Source organism: Arvicola amphibius, chromosome 11 (assembly GCF_903992535.2).
Source record: "Arvicola amphibius chromosome 11, mArvAmp1.2, whole genome shotgun sequence".
Classification (NCBI taxonomy): Eukaryota; Metazoa; Chordata; class Mammalia; order Rodentia; family Cricetidae; genus Arvicola; species Arvicola amphibius.
The window spans coordinates 756,656-772,875 of NC_052057.2; the positions used below are offsets into that span (position 1 = coordinate 756,656).

At 42.3% G+C, this 16,220-nt stretch overlaps 1 protein-coding gene across 3 annotated transcripts in view; it reads right to left on the minus strand.

Annotated features, from left to right (window-relative positions):
- Positions 1–15,355, minus strand: part of Lrba (LPS responsive beige-like anchor protein) — a 481,883-nt gene extending 466,528 nt beyond the window's left edge. For 2 of the 3 annotated variants that reach the window (XM_038347329.2, XM_038347327.2), the window contains exons 1-2: positions 14,847–14,928; positions 14,107–14,545 (exon numbers count right to left, since the gene is read on the minus strand). In XM_038347329.2, coding sequence (XP_038203257.1) covers positions 14,107–14,322 — 216 coding nt within the window. In that variant the 5' untranslated portion in view covers positions 14,323–14,545; positions 14,847–14,928. Of the gene's footprint in view, positions 1–14,106; positions 14,546–14,846; positions 14,929–15,102 lie in introns of those variants that run through there. The other variant, XM_038347328.2, reaches the window with a different exon arrangement.
- Positions 15,356–16,220: the final 865 nt, after the last annotated feature.

Genomic DNA, 16,220 nt, shown 5'->3' on the forward strand with positions numbered 1-16,220 from the left:
ACAACGTGCAAATATCAAACCATAGTTCAACATATTTCCATCTCCTTAAGTGTTCACCTTTTTTGTTTGTTCCTGGTTTGTTTGGTTTGGTTTTAGACAGGATCTGTGCACCTTTGGCTGTTCTGAACCTTGCTATATAGACCAGGCTGGCCTCAAACTCACAGAGATTCACCTGTCTCTGCCTCTCAGGTGCTAGGATTAAAGGCATGTGGCAGTATATTTATCTTTTTTTTCAAAGCCTTCCTCAAGTTCTTTATAAAATACATAATAAATTATTATGAACTGTAGTCACCCTAAACTCTAGAGCTCACTATCTACCGATTAAAGCATCTGTTGTCCAATTGATCTCTACCCTGCTACAGTCTGTTTGTATTTAGTCACGTTTTTAAATCCAGAATCACCAGAAGTCAACACTCAGGTTTTTGAGCCAGTGGTTGAATAAAAATGGTCCCCATAGGCTCCTATTTTTGCATTTTTGTCCCCAGTTTTGTCTCTCAGAAACAGACAAGTGCACAAACACATTTGTACACCTATACAATACACACATATACACAAAAAATGATTAAAATATATAATTAAATAAACACACCTAGTAGAAAACTTGCTTAACAAGGATGCCTTCGGATTCTCAGCACCTAGGCAAAAAGGCCAGGGTGGCATGGACTTTAATGCCACTGCAAGAGTGGGTAGAGACAGCAAAACCCTGGGGCTCCCTGGCCAGCCAGGACCTCTAGGTTCAGTGACAGATTCTGTTTCAAAACATAAAGATAAAAGGCAATGTCCAGCATCCATGTGCCTATACACACAAAATCTCACAACACATGCATACACGTACATAAGACATACAAAAACACAGTTGAGCTATAGGATGATGCCAGTCTATACTAGTTCCAAGGAGGATGAGGCATAAAGATTGTGAGTTCAAGGCCTGCCTGGGCTATATAATAGAAAAAAAAATTAAGGGATGTGGTATACTAGGTGGTACACTGCTTGCCTAGTCACAAAGGCCTGAATTCCAAACGAGAGAAACAATGGACAGGAAGAAAGGAGATAGACAGGGTGAGGGGCAGAGAAGGAAGGGATGGGGCAACAGCAAGCTGTCTGGCAAATATCTTTCAAATGAAATATAAAAGAATAAACAAAATATACCTCAAAGTTTATTTACATGACATAGCTTTTGTATAGAAAATAATAGGAACTAGACTTTCTAATATTTAAAGTTTATTTAATAAAAGGATTAAGATATTTAAATTTAAACAAGTTTTTTTTTAAGACAGTTTGTATATGTTGTCCAGGTTGGCTCCACTTTCTAGGCTCTAGGAATCTTCTGGACTCACCCTCCTGAGCAAAAGGGTACTAAGAGGTTTGCCACTATAGCTAGCTTTCGGAGTGCTAAGCATTGTAAGCATTTCTAGATGAAGAAGGATCTCGACCAATGGGTTGTGCCCCCTTTGTGGTCAAACAACCTTTTCATAAGGGTCACCTAAGACCATCGAAAATCACAGATATTTACAATACAACTCTTAACGGTAGCAATAAAAATAACTTTATAATCGGGGGTCACCACAACGTGAGGAGCTGTATTAAAGGGTCACCACGTTAGATTCTACATACTATGGGGGACAAACCCATAATGGACACTTTTATTTCAAACATACAAAAAAAATACAGCAAGTTTGAGGCCAGCCTAAACTATATGAGACATATCAAAAAATGTATCTCTAAAAGGATATTTTACAAAACTTAAATTTACCTTTTCTGTTAATCCTTAACAGAAAAAAACTTTTAATTACCAAACCATTTCTCAGTTTAAAATACAACAATTCAAATAAGAACACGACTGCATACTTAAAATGCTTAAACTATCAAACAATTACATCTAGAATAGTACTAAAGTTTTTGAAATTTCACCAATTCACAATTTCACTTTTATCAACATTAGCAATTCATCTAAAAATCAACTCATAAGTCATACTCTGAGCCATTTAGTCTTCTTACAAAAATCTGAATACACAAAACTATCTACAAACGGCATGGTGGTACACATCTATAACCCCAATGTTCAGGAGGATTACAAATTCAAAAAGAAAGACAAGAAAAAATTGCTAAAATAGTTAGAAGGCTCAATAGATAAACTGCTGGCTCAGATCCCTATGAAGGCCAAGGGGTGTGACTGCCCACTTGTAATTTCAACTCTCCAAAGCTTAGAAAGCAAAGACCAGAACTCTGTAGCAAGCTGGCTAGTTAGAATAGCCAATAGATCAGCTCTGGTTCTGAGTGAGACCCTACCTCAATGAATGAGGCAAAGAACAAAGAAGACTCACCATGTCAAGATCCAGACTCCATACAGCCATGTGAATGCATATACACATGCTCACCACATACATACACACATGCAAAAAAAAAAATCACTAAATTAAAGAGCTACATAAATGGAGAAATGCTCTATGTTCATGAACTGAGTAATATTTCCAAAGTGATCTACAGATTCACTACTCCCTATCAAAACCCCTGCTTGCTAGCCAGGTATAGTAGTGCACACCTTCAGTCCCGCCACTCAGGAGGTGGAGGTAGACTGATCTCTGTGAGTCTGAGGTCAGCCTATGTCTAAGAAGTGAGTTCTAGAAGAGCCAGGGCTAAGTGGAAAAAGACCCTGTCTCAAAAAAATAAAAATTAAAAATTAAATTCCTGTTTGCTTTTTCACAAAATCTAATAACCTAAACCTACAACTCACTTGGAAACACAAAGAACCTAGAATAATCAAAATAATCTTGAAAAAGAGGAACACAGTAGGAGGGTTACATTCACTATTTCAAAACGTACTACAAAGTTACAGTAATCAAGAAAGTTTGAAAATAATGTAAAAAGACATAGCGATCATTGGAAAATAAATAAACCAGGGATGTACCTCAGTGGTACAGTTCATGCTTAGCATATGTGCACATACACAGTCCTGGGTTTCATCTACAACTCTATAAAACAGAAATATAAATGTAATGAGCTAGGGAGACAGCTTCATTGGCAAAACACTAGTCCCACAAACATGAATACCCTTGTTAAAAAGCCCCTCAGCACCAGGGATTAGCATGAACCCCAGCACACCTTAACCCCAGCATTCCTGAGGTAGAGGCAAGAGGATCTGTCTCTCTTAGTCCAAGGCCTGACTGGTCTACATAACAAGTTTCAGGTCATCCAGGGCTATATAGTGAGACTCTGCCTAAAATAAATAAATAAATCTCACACCTGTAATCCCACTCTGAGGAGGTCAAGAAAGGAGAATCACTAGAACTTGCTAGTCTTGTCAAATGGGTCCAGTGAAAACCATGTCTCAAAATATAAAGTGCCCACAGATAAGTGTAACTTGCACCCTCATCAAGAAGTTTATTTTCTCAGTAGACACGGACCACTAGAGAAAGCTGCAACTAGTCAAAATGCAGAGAACAATCAACTGTGGGGTGTCCAGCCTCAACTGATGCATTTACAACACTACCTTTACCCCAGAGGTAGTGGAAAGAGCCTAAGAGCCAGAGGACCAGCGTATCTGGTACAAGATTGAGTCTTGTAGGTATGACAGGGAAATGACTTCCAGAAAATGGCAACGGTGTGACTGCTTAAACAATGACAGGATCAGCAAACAAGCCAACATGGATGGGGGAATCACCTGGTGTCCCATCCTACAAAAAGACCTGCTGAGAGGGAGACTTTTTCTTCCCCAGAGAAAAGCATCGTAAATGGTTATCAGTCCCAACAAGTCAGCCTTCCCAAATATATAAGCAGCATTAAACAAACTCAGCAGGTTACACACACATACACACATGTATTAATATGTTGTGTTCACATACACACACGTATTAATGTGTTCACATACACACACATATGTCTGCATACATATACATATACATGTCACAATAACAAAGAATAAAAATGAATTTGAACTGGAACAAAGGGGAAAGTGGATGGGAAGGGCTAGACAGAGGAAAAATAGAGCGGGGAGTGGCACAAATGACGTCACAAGGTGGACAGCAACTAAAGATATAAAATCTTCAATTTCTGACCCCCATACATACACATACAAGCATACATGCATGTACCTGCATGCACATGCACACATACAGACACACACAAAATTTTAATGAAAACAAAGAGTCAAGACAGATATTTACACTTACAGTCAACTGAGTTTCAGCAACGGCGCCAAGACAGAAAATACTAAGAACAGCTTTTCAGCAATCAGCAATGAGGCAAATAATCATGTTTAAAAAAAAAAATCACATCGTACAAAAGTTAACTCAAAATTTATCACAGGCAAATTAAAATTTTAATGCCTTGAATACAAATATAAATATTCCAAAATTAGATAATAAAAATAAGATTAAATTGTAATAATGGCTGAAAAGCTCTATAAATTGACTTAAAATAACAGAATTAGGTAAATAAACTGTACATACTGTGTAAGCTCATCAGCACATTTCACTGGTCAATGGTCCAATTAGTTCAGAACATAGGGACACAGTTACTCTAGCAAAAGATACGACATAAGTGGCCCCAGCACCTTGCCTGGTAACCAGTCATACTACAACTTAAGAGGAATACACCAGACTGAAATCAGAAAATGCAAAACAGAAACAAAATGAAATTGTTTGTTGAAATCTTGCCCTACCTTTGGACTCCAGACAAATAATTCCATAAATCCTTTTATTGTGCTCAAAGCAGTTGAGTTTTCCTTTACAGTTATCAAGGGAATAGGGTTATCAAGATAGGTTTTGTGTGTGTGTGTGTGTGTGTGTGTGTGTGTGTGTGTGTGTGTGAGCACGCGCGCGCGTGCTCGTGTGCACGTAATCCTAGCTGTCCTGTAACCTTCTCTGTAGCCCAGGCTGGCCTTGAACTCATAGAAATCTACCTGCTTCTGCCTCCCAAGTGCTGGGATTAAAGGTGTGCAACACCAAGCCCCCCAGCAGTTGGGTTTTCTATCACTAATACCAATTACAAAAAGATCATTGGCAAGAATGTTTATAGAAAGGATTATTCTTAATCCTTAAATGTGCAATTATAGGTATTATATAGGAAGTAATCTAGACACTAACATGACAATAAAAAACTCATTGGATGAGTATCTTTATGTTAAAGTTCATATAAGAGTTTGAAAAGTGTAGAGACAGGTGGGTAGCTAGGCCGATGACCTAGCTCTAGATTCAGTGAGAGACCCTTGATGAATAAGGCTGAATGTAATAGAACAGATCTTCCCCAAGATCCTCCCCTGACTTCTATATGTGCTTGTGAAGCTGTGCACAGGCTCTCACACATACATCATACACATAAAACACCTGAAAAGTAAACAACTATTTATAAAGTCCATATAAAATTTTTAAACATTGTAATTTCTATTTTTAAAGTTTTTTAACTCTAGATTCCAAATTTTTTACTCCAAAAACTAAAGATGTACAAAACCACTAAGTTCCCATTAATGCAAGACAAGAGTCAGTTAGAACAGAACAGCTGCTGCCCACTTAGGTCCACAAAGGGTATTATGCACAGTCAATAAAAAGATTTATTTAATACCTAGCTCCTCTATTTATTGAGAACATATATCAATTGATACACAGTAAATAATAAAGAATCATATTCTACTTTTCAAGCTGTTACATTTAAATTAAAAATCAAAAACCATGCATGATAGTGTTATTATATATTTGTAATCCTAGTACTCAGGAAGACGAAGTAGGAGGATCTCAAATTCAAAAGTAGCCTAGGCTACACAGAAAGTTCTAGCTCAGCATCACTACATATTACGTACGGAGGCTCTGTCTCAAAAAATAAACAAACGGGGGTTGACAGAAAACTACTGGACATGGTACATACACCTCTAATCCTAGCACCCAGGAGGCAGAGGCAGGTAGACCTCTGTGAGTTTGAGGCCAGCCTGCTCTACAGAGTGAACAGTACAGTCAGGACTACATAGAGAGAGAGAGACCCTGTTTAAAAAACCCAATAAAAAAAAGGGTGGGGGTGAGGGGCTGGAGAGATGGCTCAGAGGTTAAGAGCATTGTCTGTTCTTCCAAAGGTCCTGAGTTCAATTCCCAGCAACCACATGGTGGCTCACAACCATCTGTAATGAGGTCTGGTGCCCTCTTCTGGCATGTGGGCATACATGGAGGCTGAACACTGTGTACACAATAAATAAATAAATTTAAAAAAAAAGGTGGGGGTGTCAACTTGACCACATCTGAAATTAACTAACATCCAAAAATAAAGAGAATGCCTGCAGGAATTCTTTGCTTAATTTGAAGTGGTAAAATCTATTTCTAATTCATCTCTTTGCGGTAGGAAGACAAGCTTTTAATCCAGATTTTGAGGCAGGAAGACATACCTTTAATCCAGACTTTTTGAGCTGAGAAAACCCAACTCTAATCTGGGCTACACCTTATGCTAGAAGCCTATATAAGGACATGGAAGAAAAAAGCTTTGCTCTTTGCTGCTTACTCTCACCTTGATAGCAAATCCATTCCACATCTGAGCCTACTTCTTCAGGATCCTGGCGTATACTGGAAACCAGCTTGGACAGTTGCATCAACTAAACAACTACTGGATTCTTGGACCTGTCATTTATAGGCAGCTATTGTTGAACTGGATGAACCACAGTCATTCTAATAAATCCCCTTTACATATAGAAAGAGATTAATTTTATAAGTTCTGTTACCCTAGAGAACCATAACTAATAAAAGACCCTATCTCAAAAATAAATAACAAAAGAAATCATGAAAAAAATTTTCTTAGCAGCCTAAGAAAAACACTAGTCTTTGCTGTTGTTATTGCTGTTGTTGTTTGTTTTGTTTTTGTTTGGGGGCGTTGGTTTGTTTTTGTTTTTTGTTTTGGGGTTTGTTTTGTTGTTGTTTTGGTTTTGGTTTTTCAGGACAGGGTTTCTTTATGTAACAGTCCTAGTTGTCCTGGAACTCTCTATGTAGACCAGGCAGGCTGGCCTCAAACTCAGAGATCAACATGCCTCTGCCTCCCAAGTGCTGGGATTAAAGGCGTGCGCCACCATCGCCCGGTCACTGACTATCTTTAAATGAATAGAAATCTTAAACTCTGCAGCAAGTTCTTGAAATATGCCAAAATAGTAATTGTTCTGCATTCAATGTCTGATAAGTAAACACATGAATGAAAACAAAAGAAAATGGCTTTAAACTGCAACATGAGAAAAGTACAGATGGAGAAACTAGTGTACTATTTATAAAAATTTAACTGAGAATTGGTATAAAAACAGACAGGAGGATCAATAGAACTGAACAGAAGACCCAGATATTAATCCACACACTTTGGAACACCTGATTTTTGACAAAGAAGCAAAAAAATGTCAAATGGAAAAAAGAAAGCATATTTTTTAACATTTATTTATTTACTCTGTATATAATATTCTGTCTGTGTGTATGCCTGCAGGCCAGAAGAGGGCACCAGACCACATTACAGATGGTTGTGATCCACCATGTGGTTGCTGGGAATTGAACTAAGGACCTTTGGAAGAGCAGGCAATGCTCTTAACCGCTGAGCCATCTCTCCAACCCCAAGAAAGCATATTTAATAAATGGTGTTGGCATAACTGGACATCAACATGTAGAAGAATGAAAACAGATCCATATCTATCACCATGCACAAAACTCAAGTCCAAATAGATCAAAGACCTCAACATAAAGCCACAAACACAGAACCTCATAGAACAGAAAGTGGGAAGTACACTTGAATGCATTGGCACAGGAGACCATTTCCTAAATATAACCCCAGTAGCACAGACACTGAGAGAAACAATTAATTAACGGGACCTCCTGAAACTGAAAAGCTTCCGTAAAGCAAAGGACACAGTCAACAAGACAAAACGACAATCTGTAAATTGGGAAAAGATCTTCATCAACCCCACATCAGACAGAGGTCTGATCTCCAAAATAGACAAAGAACTCAAGAAATTAGTCATCAAAAGAACAAATAATCAAAAAAAAATGAAATACAGACCTAAACAGAGAACTCTCAACAGAGGAATCTAAAATGGCTGAAAAACACTTAAGGAAATGTTCAACATTCTTAGGCATCAGAAAAATGCAAATCAAAACAACTCTGAGATTACATTTTATACCTATAAGAATGGCCAAGATCAAAAGCACTGATCACAGCTTATGCTGGAGAGGTTGTGGGGAAAAGAGAATACTTCTGCATTGCTGGTGGGAATGCAAGCTGGTACAACCCCTTTGGATGTCAGTGTGGCGATTTCTCAGAAAATTAGGAAACAACCTTCCTTAAGACCCAGTAATACCACTTTTGGGTATATATCCAAAGAATGCTCAATCGTGCCACAAGGACATGTTTTCAGCTATGTTCATAGCAGCATTGTTTGTCATAGCCAGAACCTGGAAACAACCTAAATGCCCCTTGACCAAAGAATGGATAAGAAAAATGTGGTACATTTCACAATGGAGTACTACACAGCAGAAAAAAATAATGACATCTTGAAATTTGCAGGCAAATGAATGGAACTAGAAAACATCATTTTGAGTGAGGTAACCCAGACCCAGAAAGATAATTATCATATATACTCACTCATAAGTGGTTTTTAAACATAAAGCAAAGAAAACCAACCTACAAATCACAATCCCAAAGAACCTAGACAACAATGAGGACTCTACGAGAGACTTACATGGATCTAATCTACATGTGCTAAAAAGACAAGATCTCCTGAGTAAATTGGGAGCAGGGGGACCTTGGAAAAGGGTTTAAGGGGAGGAGAGAGGCAGGGAGGGGAGAGCAGAGAAAAATGTAGAGCTCAATAAAAGTCAGTAAAAAAAAAAATTAACCGAGAAACAGACTTGCAAAAGAAATGACAACAGATAGTAACTTTCTTCTTTTTTTTAAAGATTTTTTTTTTTTGTGTGTGTGTGTGTGTGTGTGTGTGTGTGTGTGTAGTTTTTTGAGACAGAATTTTGCTGTAGCTTTGGAACCTGACCTGGAACTAGCTCTTGTAGACCAGGCTGGCCTCGAACTCAAAGAGATCCGCCTGCCTCTGCCTCTGCCTCCTGAGTGCTGGAATAAAGAGCATGCACCCCCACCACCTGGACTTTTTAAAGGATTTTTTATGATTTATTTAACTTTATTCTATGTGTATTGGTGTGAAGGTATCAGATCCCATGGAAATAAATTTACAGACAGTTGTGAGCTCCATGTGGGTGCTTGGAATTGAGGCTGGGTCCTCTGGAAGAGCAGCCAGTGCTCTTAACCACTGAGCTAAGATGGTAACTTTCAAAGGGATTTATAACAAGCTACAAGGGCAAGGCTGGGAGACAATGTGCTATGGAGCCAAACGTCTGGAGTTGTACAGCCCCACCTCTGACTATCCGGACAACTCTGCCAAGACAGGCTGTTTCTTAACATTAGAAACTTATTTTTTAAAGTGACAAATATTTAATTAGTTTTTTAAAAAGTTTGTAGGACATGTTTTTAGTTGGGTGTACTGGTTTGTGCCTTTAGTCCTAGCTACGGGAGAGGCTGGAATAGAAAGATCCCTTTGAATTCTGAAGCACAAGTGTATATAGAGACCTCATCTCCCAAAACAGGGACAAAAGAACACACACACACACACACAAACATATTCCCACTTTAATAACAATATGCCTAAGAAGTAGAAAAGGCTATGATCCCTGCAGTGGCAAGTTTTATGTCAACTTAACACAAGCTAGAATCATGTGAGAGAAAGGAACCTCAGTTAAGAAAATGCCTCCATATGATCAGGCTGTAGGCAAATCTGTAGGACATTTTCTTAATTAGTGATTGATGGGGGAGGGTCCAGACCATTGTGAGTGGTGTTATCCCTGGGATGGCGGCCCTGGATATAAGAAAGCAGGCTGAGCAAGTCATGGTGAGCAAGCCAGTAAGCAGCACCCCTCCATGGCCTCTGCATCAGTTTCTGCCTCCAGGTTCCTGCCCTTTTTGATTTTATGTCCTGACTTCCTTTGATGGTGAACAGTGGTATGGAAGAATCAGCCAAGTAAAACATTGCCTCCCCAACTTGCTTTTGGTCATGGTGTTTCATCATACCAATAGCAACCTAACTACATAAAAAGTTAGTTTATATTTATTAATAAAACTCCACTGAAGACTAATTCTCTCTCTCTCTCTCTCTCTCTCTCTCTCTCTCTCTCTCTCTCTCTCTCTGTGTGTGTGTGTGTGTGTGTGTGTGTGTGTGATTTTTCTGAGACAGGGTTTCTCTGTGTATTCTTGGCTGTCCTGGAACTGACTCTATAGACCTGGCAGGCCTCCAACTCACAGAGATCTGCCTGCCTCTGCCTCCCAAATGCTGGGATTAAAGGTGTGTGCCACCACTGCTGGGTTGAGACTCATTACAGATGAAGGTTCACAGGGCTCACATTGCTTCAATTCCATGACTTACATGTGCTGTCATGGGAGTATACAGCATACATGTCTCATGTTCTGTTGTTTGCTTCCAACTTTTCACAATTTTGGAAGTTTAAATTAAATGTACTGTTTAAAAGGGTGCTAAAGAGATATCTCAGTGGTTAAGAGCACTGGCTCCTCTTCAGAAAACCCAGGTTCAATTCCCAGCACCCACAAGGCAGAAACAGACCTGAGAAAGTTCCTCCTCCTCCTCCTCTGTAACTCCAGCTACAAGACATCTGAAACTCTCACAGAGACATACATATGGGCAGAACACTGATGAGAGAGAGAGAGAGAGAGAGAGAGAAAGAGAGAGAGGGAGGGAGGGAGGGAGGGAGGGAGAGAGAGAGAGAGAGAGAGAGAGAGAGAGAGAGAGAGAGAGAGAGAGAGAGAGAGAGAGAGAGATTAGTTATCAGGTATAGTGGTACACACTTATAATCCCAGGAGGCAGAAGGCAGGAGGCAGAAGCAGGAGGATTCCAATAAATTTTAAGCCTGTCTTGTCTACATGTAAAGTTTCAAGCCAGTCTGCTCTACAAAGGCCAGGTAGGAATACATAATGAGGGAGGGAGAGAGGGAGGGAGGGAGGGAGGGAGGGAGGGAGGGAGGGAGGGAGGGAGGGAGGGAAGGAGGGAGGGAAGGAGGGAGGGAGGGAAGGAGGAAGGTGAGGTTGGTAGTGATGTCTTCATCAGCAATGTGCTTGCCATGCAAGCATGGGAATCAGACTTCAGTCCCCAACACCAACATGGAAGGCATGTACCTGTAACCCCAGTGCTAGGAAGGTAGAGACACCTTCCTTAGATTTCTGCTGAATATGTCAGTTCCAAATTCAGTGACAGATCTGCTGTCTCAAATGAAAAAAATAAGCCAAGTGGTAGCACACACCACTGATCCGAATACTTGGGAGGCAGAGGCAGGTGGAGGTTAGCCTGGTCTACAGATCAAGTTCCAGGACAGTCAGAACTACACAGTGAAACCCTGTCTCAGGGGCCAGGCAGATGGCTCAACTGATAAAAGCACTTGCTGACAGTCTGATTTCGATCCCTAGAATCCACAAAAAGACAGATACTCTGCCTCATAGCTATAATCCCAACACTCCTTCAATGAGGAAGGAGACAGAAACAAGAAAATCAGCCCAAAGGACAAGGAAGGGCCTGCTAGCCCAGAGTACTCAGAGCAGCACAAACACGAAGAGAAGACACTCTCTTCTCACCAAGATGGAAGGAGAGAACCAACACCCCAAATCTGCCCTCTGACCTCCACACCCATGCCACAGCATGCTCACCGGCACTTACACACACACAATAATAATAAATAAAATATTTTAAATAAATAAATAAGATGGAGAAGTAACTGAGGACAACACCAATATCAACCTCTGGCTCACAGATACATATACCAGCACATACACACGCACAGAAAAGAAAAAAGTTAATAATCACCTTCCTGCACAGACTAAATGAGAAACCAATTACGTGAAGAACTAAAACAGTTATGTTTAGTTTTGAGATCTTCTTAAAGCAATATCGTGGAAAGTTTTTTGAAAGTTAAATAAAAAGGAATAAAATCCATTGGTGAAGGTTTAGCCATGAATATTTATCAAGATGAATGACTGTTGTGCCCTTGAGGAAAGCAATACCTAAGGTACAAAAAAGCTGCTCAGAGATGAAAACAACTCCACACCAATTCATGTGACAGATACATTCCTGAAAAGACCAAGCCTAAAGAGCACAATTATTTAACTTTTCAGTATCTTGGTTTCCTCATCATTGAAAAGGCACATATGCATCAGAAGAGTATTCAGGAAAGACTTAAATAATAAAGCCACCTGGCCCAGTGCCTGGCACAGAATAGCTGGTTCCTCCTTGGAATAGAATTACAACTCACACTACATCCACAGCAACAGCAGCAATGAGATGAACTAGCTGACTACAAAAACTTTAGTTCCCATAATTTTCTTAGAGCCCATATTCTAATCACAAAAAGTAGTCAAAAGGAAGACAAATCCACTCCTCTAGGCCACTCTCCCCACGCTCCTCAAAGAACGAATGCTGAAGAAGGGGAAGTGCCATGCACTACCCTACACACTAGGAGGGACCTGACCTTAAAGTCTTTATCAGGCCTACACTTCAGCAAACTATTAATACAGAGATTACACTTTCTTTAATGATAAAAATGGAAGTGATTCCTGTTTGGTCATTCACCCCGACACAGCACACTATAAAGAACAGGTGTCTCAACGCCATGTTTTCACATACAAACAATTGGACTGGACCAATTTCTGCTTACCATCCACAGTGCATTAGGTTCAGAAAAACAAACAACAAAAAAACTCAAGTTTTTTAAGGTAAAGAAATAGATGAATTTGTGTTTTATCTGGAAGCTCACTTTTGAAAGTTCCAAACACACACAAAAATCCCCAAAATGTTGAAGCTGGATGATGGATACCAGAGTTAACTATGCTATCCAATTTTTTATATGTTTGATCATGTCCATAACATAGTTTCAAAATGCATGCGTGAATGTCTGTCAGTATTTATATCTAAAGTGGCAATACAGTAATCCAGGAGAAAAATAAAATACAGTTTAAAGTTTTCAGGCTTCAAAAACAAGTGAATTTCAGCACCTACTTTGTCATTCTAGACTCTGTATTGCAAATGACTGAACTACTACGAAAGGCCTAATGAAGGAAATACTTAACTGCCTGAAGTAAGACAAGTCTCACCTTGACAATCAGAGGAAAAGGGATGGCTACTAGACAGTTACTACGACTGCACACGTATATTTGGTACCACATATTATCTTCTCACACACACTGGTTGAATGAAAAAAAGGAAACTATTTTAAAGCCAGATTCCTTTTTGATTCAAGTTGATAATCAGCACAGAATTAAAAAGTCTAAAGAGGTTTTACTAACAGTAATTTCTTAGAATGAAGGGAAAAAAGAAAGCATCTCATAGCCACTTAAAATGAGTCACAGAGAAAAAAAAATGAGTCAAAGCCCACTATAGTATAATCAGCAACTTCCAATGACCAAGTGTGTTTTACTGCTACACACTTTTTCAAGGTGCCGTTCAATTATCACAAGATTACTTTGAATATAACCCTATATTTACTTCAAAATTTAACCTTTTCCAGTTATTTCTAAAACTAAAACGAGCCAAAATTAAAAATACTAATTTGCAATGCTAACCTTTTATTAACACTACAGATGTGAATTTTGTGCTTAAAACTAACTATGGCAAAATATAACTTAGATAAAGACTTATATCAGTTCCCAAGTCCAAAATAAAGGTCATGTATTTAAAATGTGAAAGAGAAATGCAGGCTTAAAAAACATACACTCCAAGGAGAAAAAAAAGTCAAATTCTGCATTGAACACCTGACACACACACACACACACACACACACACACACTCTCGGAGGCAGACTTCCAAATGGACACTTGCTTTCCTTGCACAAAGTGATATATTCATTCAAAACCTGAAGTGTCTAATTTTGCATAGTTTTCTTTCAACTGAAATACAAGCAATTGTTTCATTTAGGTCAAGTGGAATTTTGTGTCTCTCTGTGGAAAAAGCCATTAGTTTGAGTGAAGCACATGACCCCAGCTTCGTCTTGTTCCCCAACTCACCGAGAAAAGTATATGCTTATAAAATATTGATCTACTCACCAGGTTAAAGACAGTTTCTACAATATCCCTATTGGACACTTCTCCAACTTCCACCAACCCCGTCAGCACGGCGAATTTCATTCTGATGCCCCTGATGGGGAGCCCGGGCTTCAGGGACAACGCACCCCCTACCGTAGGGGTTTCTTCTTTCCCTCCACCTCCCCCGTCATCACCTGTTGGTGGCCGGGAAGGGGCACGATTGTCTTCACTAGCCATTACTAGCTCACAAGAAAGGACAACTCAGAGTCACTCTGGGCCAGCAGTCGCTGCACTAACCGGAGGCACAACACAGGCAAACGCTAAACCAAAAGGGGTTTCTGTTCCAACTTGAGGAGAAACCCCAAAAGCAGTTGATGTGGAAAGTCCTTGGCGTCGCCCTCCTCCTCTTGGAGAATATTTGTCCAATCTCTCTCCCCGAGGCTGACAACAACGCCAAACCCTATTGGAAGATTAAACACATGTTAAATAGGCTAGGTTGGTCGTGGGATTTTTTAGGGAGGAGAGGGAAATAGTTACTGTCTGTCCAATAAGTTACTAAAGGCACCCCAGGGCCAGCCGGCCGCTCCTCCCGGGCTCCCGAGCGGCTCCGAGCGAAGGCGGGTCCTCCGGGCCGCGGGGCCGGTCCCCTCCTCCCCCAGGCCGCGCAGGTGGTGGGCGCAGGCAGGTGCACCGCGGGGAAACTGTCGCGGGGGGGAAGGAGGGGACCCCCGCGACCACTGAGGCACAAAGTTCCTCCTCACCCAGAGACTCCGGCCTCGTCCTCACCCCAGCCGGGGCGCAGAGAGACGGAGGTGGCGGTGGAGATCCAGGGCAGGAAAAGGCGGGGGAAGGGGGCGGTGATTCTGCTCAGCGCTCGGCCCAGGGGGAGGAGTGGAGCACCTCGCCCCGGCACCTGAGCTCCGCTGAGGAGAGGAAGGGAGGTGTGTGTAGGGGCGGGAAGGCAGGCCGGACGCCGACTGCGGGGAGAGGAGGGGAGGGAGAGGAAGGTCAATGCACCTGGTCGCTGCCTCCAAGTTTCCCTAGTCCGCTCCCCGGGAGCCCGCGGCTGCCTAGAACTCCATGGTTTTCCTAGGCCGCCCCACCCCTGCGCTCAACCCTGCTCGAGCAACTGCTGCAGGCGCTAGCGACACCGCGACGCGTGCTGTTGCGGGGGGGCTGAGGATGCTACTGCCACGGATCGCCCAGCAGAAGCGCGCGGGACCGCCCCTGTGCCCACTGGAGCTGCTCCTCGCCGCCATGACAGCGCCGAGGGCTGCCCGGCCGCGGCGTGCGCGTGCGCGTGCGCGAGCGCGAGCGCGCGGGGCCGCGAGGGCGAGCGGGGGACGAGCGGGCGGGCGGACCCGGGCACCGCGAGGGAGTAGGGGAGCCGAGCGCGCGCCGCCGGGAGGGCGCCGCGCGGGCACGCGGGCGGGTGGGAGCGCGCCTCGGGAGCGCGCCGCGCAGGTAGGGCGGCCGCTAGCTATGGCTGCGACTTCTCCCGCGCTCCCTCGCCCAGACCTTGCTTCGTGGAGCGCAGAGGCAAGTGTTAGACTACGGCGGGTCCCTGGGTGCCGAGGGAACCCGCCCTACGTTGCCAAGGTGTCCTCTTGTTGGACTTGGAGGATGCACCTGAGGGACCTAGGAGCCGTTGTGCTGGCGGCGCTGAAGCCTCCCGGGAGCCGTCCCCACCCTGGGCTGCGCTCAGCTGCTGCTCGCCCGCCGCGCTGGCGGTGGCTGGGAAAGATTTCCCACTGGGATGCCCCGGCAGCTGCCAGCGCTCCGAGGGGGAGGGACCGCGACAGCGAATCCGAGGGGAGGATGCCGTGCCTCCTCGCAGCTGCCGCCCCAGCAAAGCTCTCCCACATTCTAAGGAGAAGAGGATTCATTCCTGAGACAGCTGCTCAGAGCAGTGGAGGCGGGATTCACTGGGCCCTGAAACTGGGAAAGGGAGATTGCCGCTCAGTTTTCCAGTGTGAAAGTTTGCCTTATTCTCTGATTGCTTTAAATAGAAAAAAAAAAAAAAAAAGAGGGTTTGAAGCCAGTATCGATTGTCATAGTCTAATACTGTCATTCTTTTTACCGTTACTACTAACGGCAAAACAGTTCTCCTAGTACATGTTTAAAATACTCTCAGG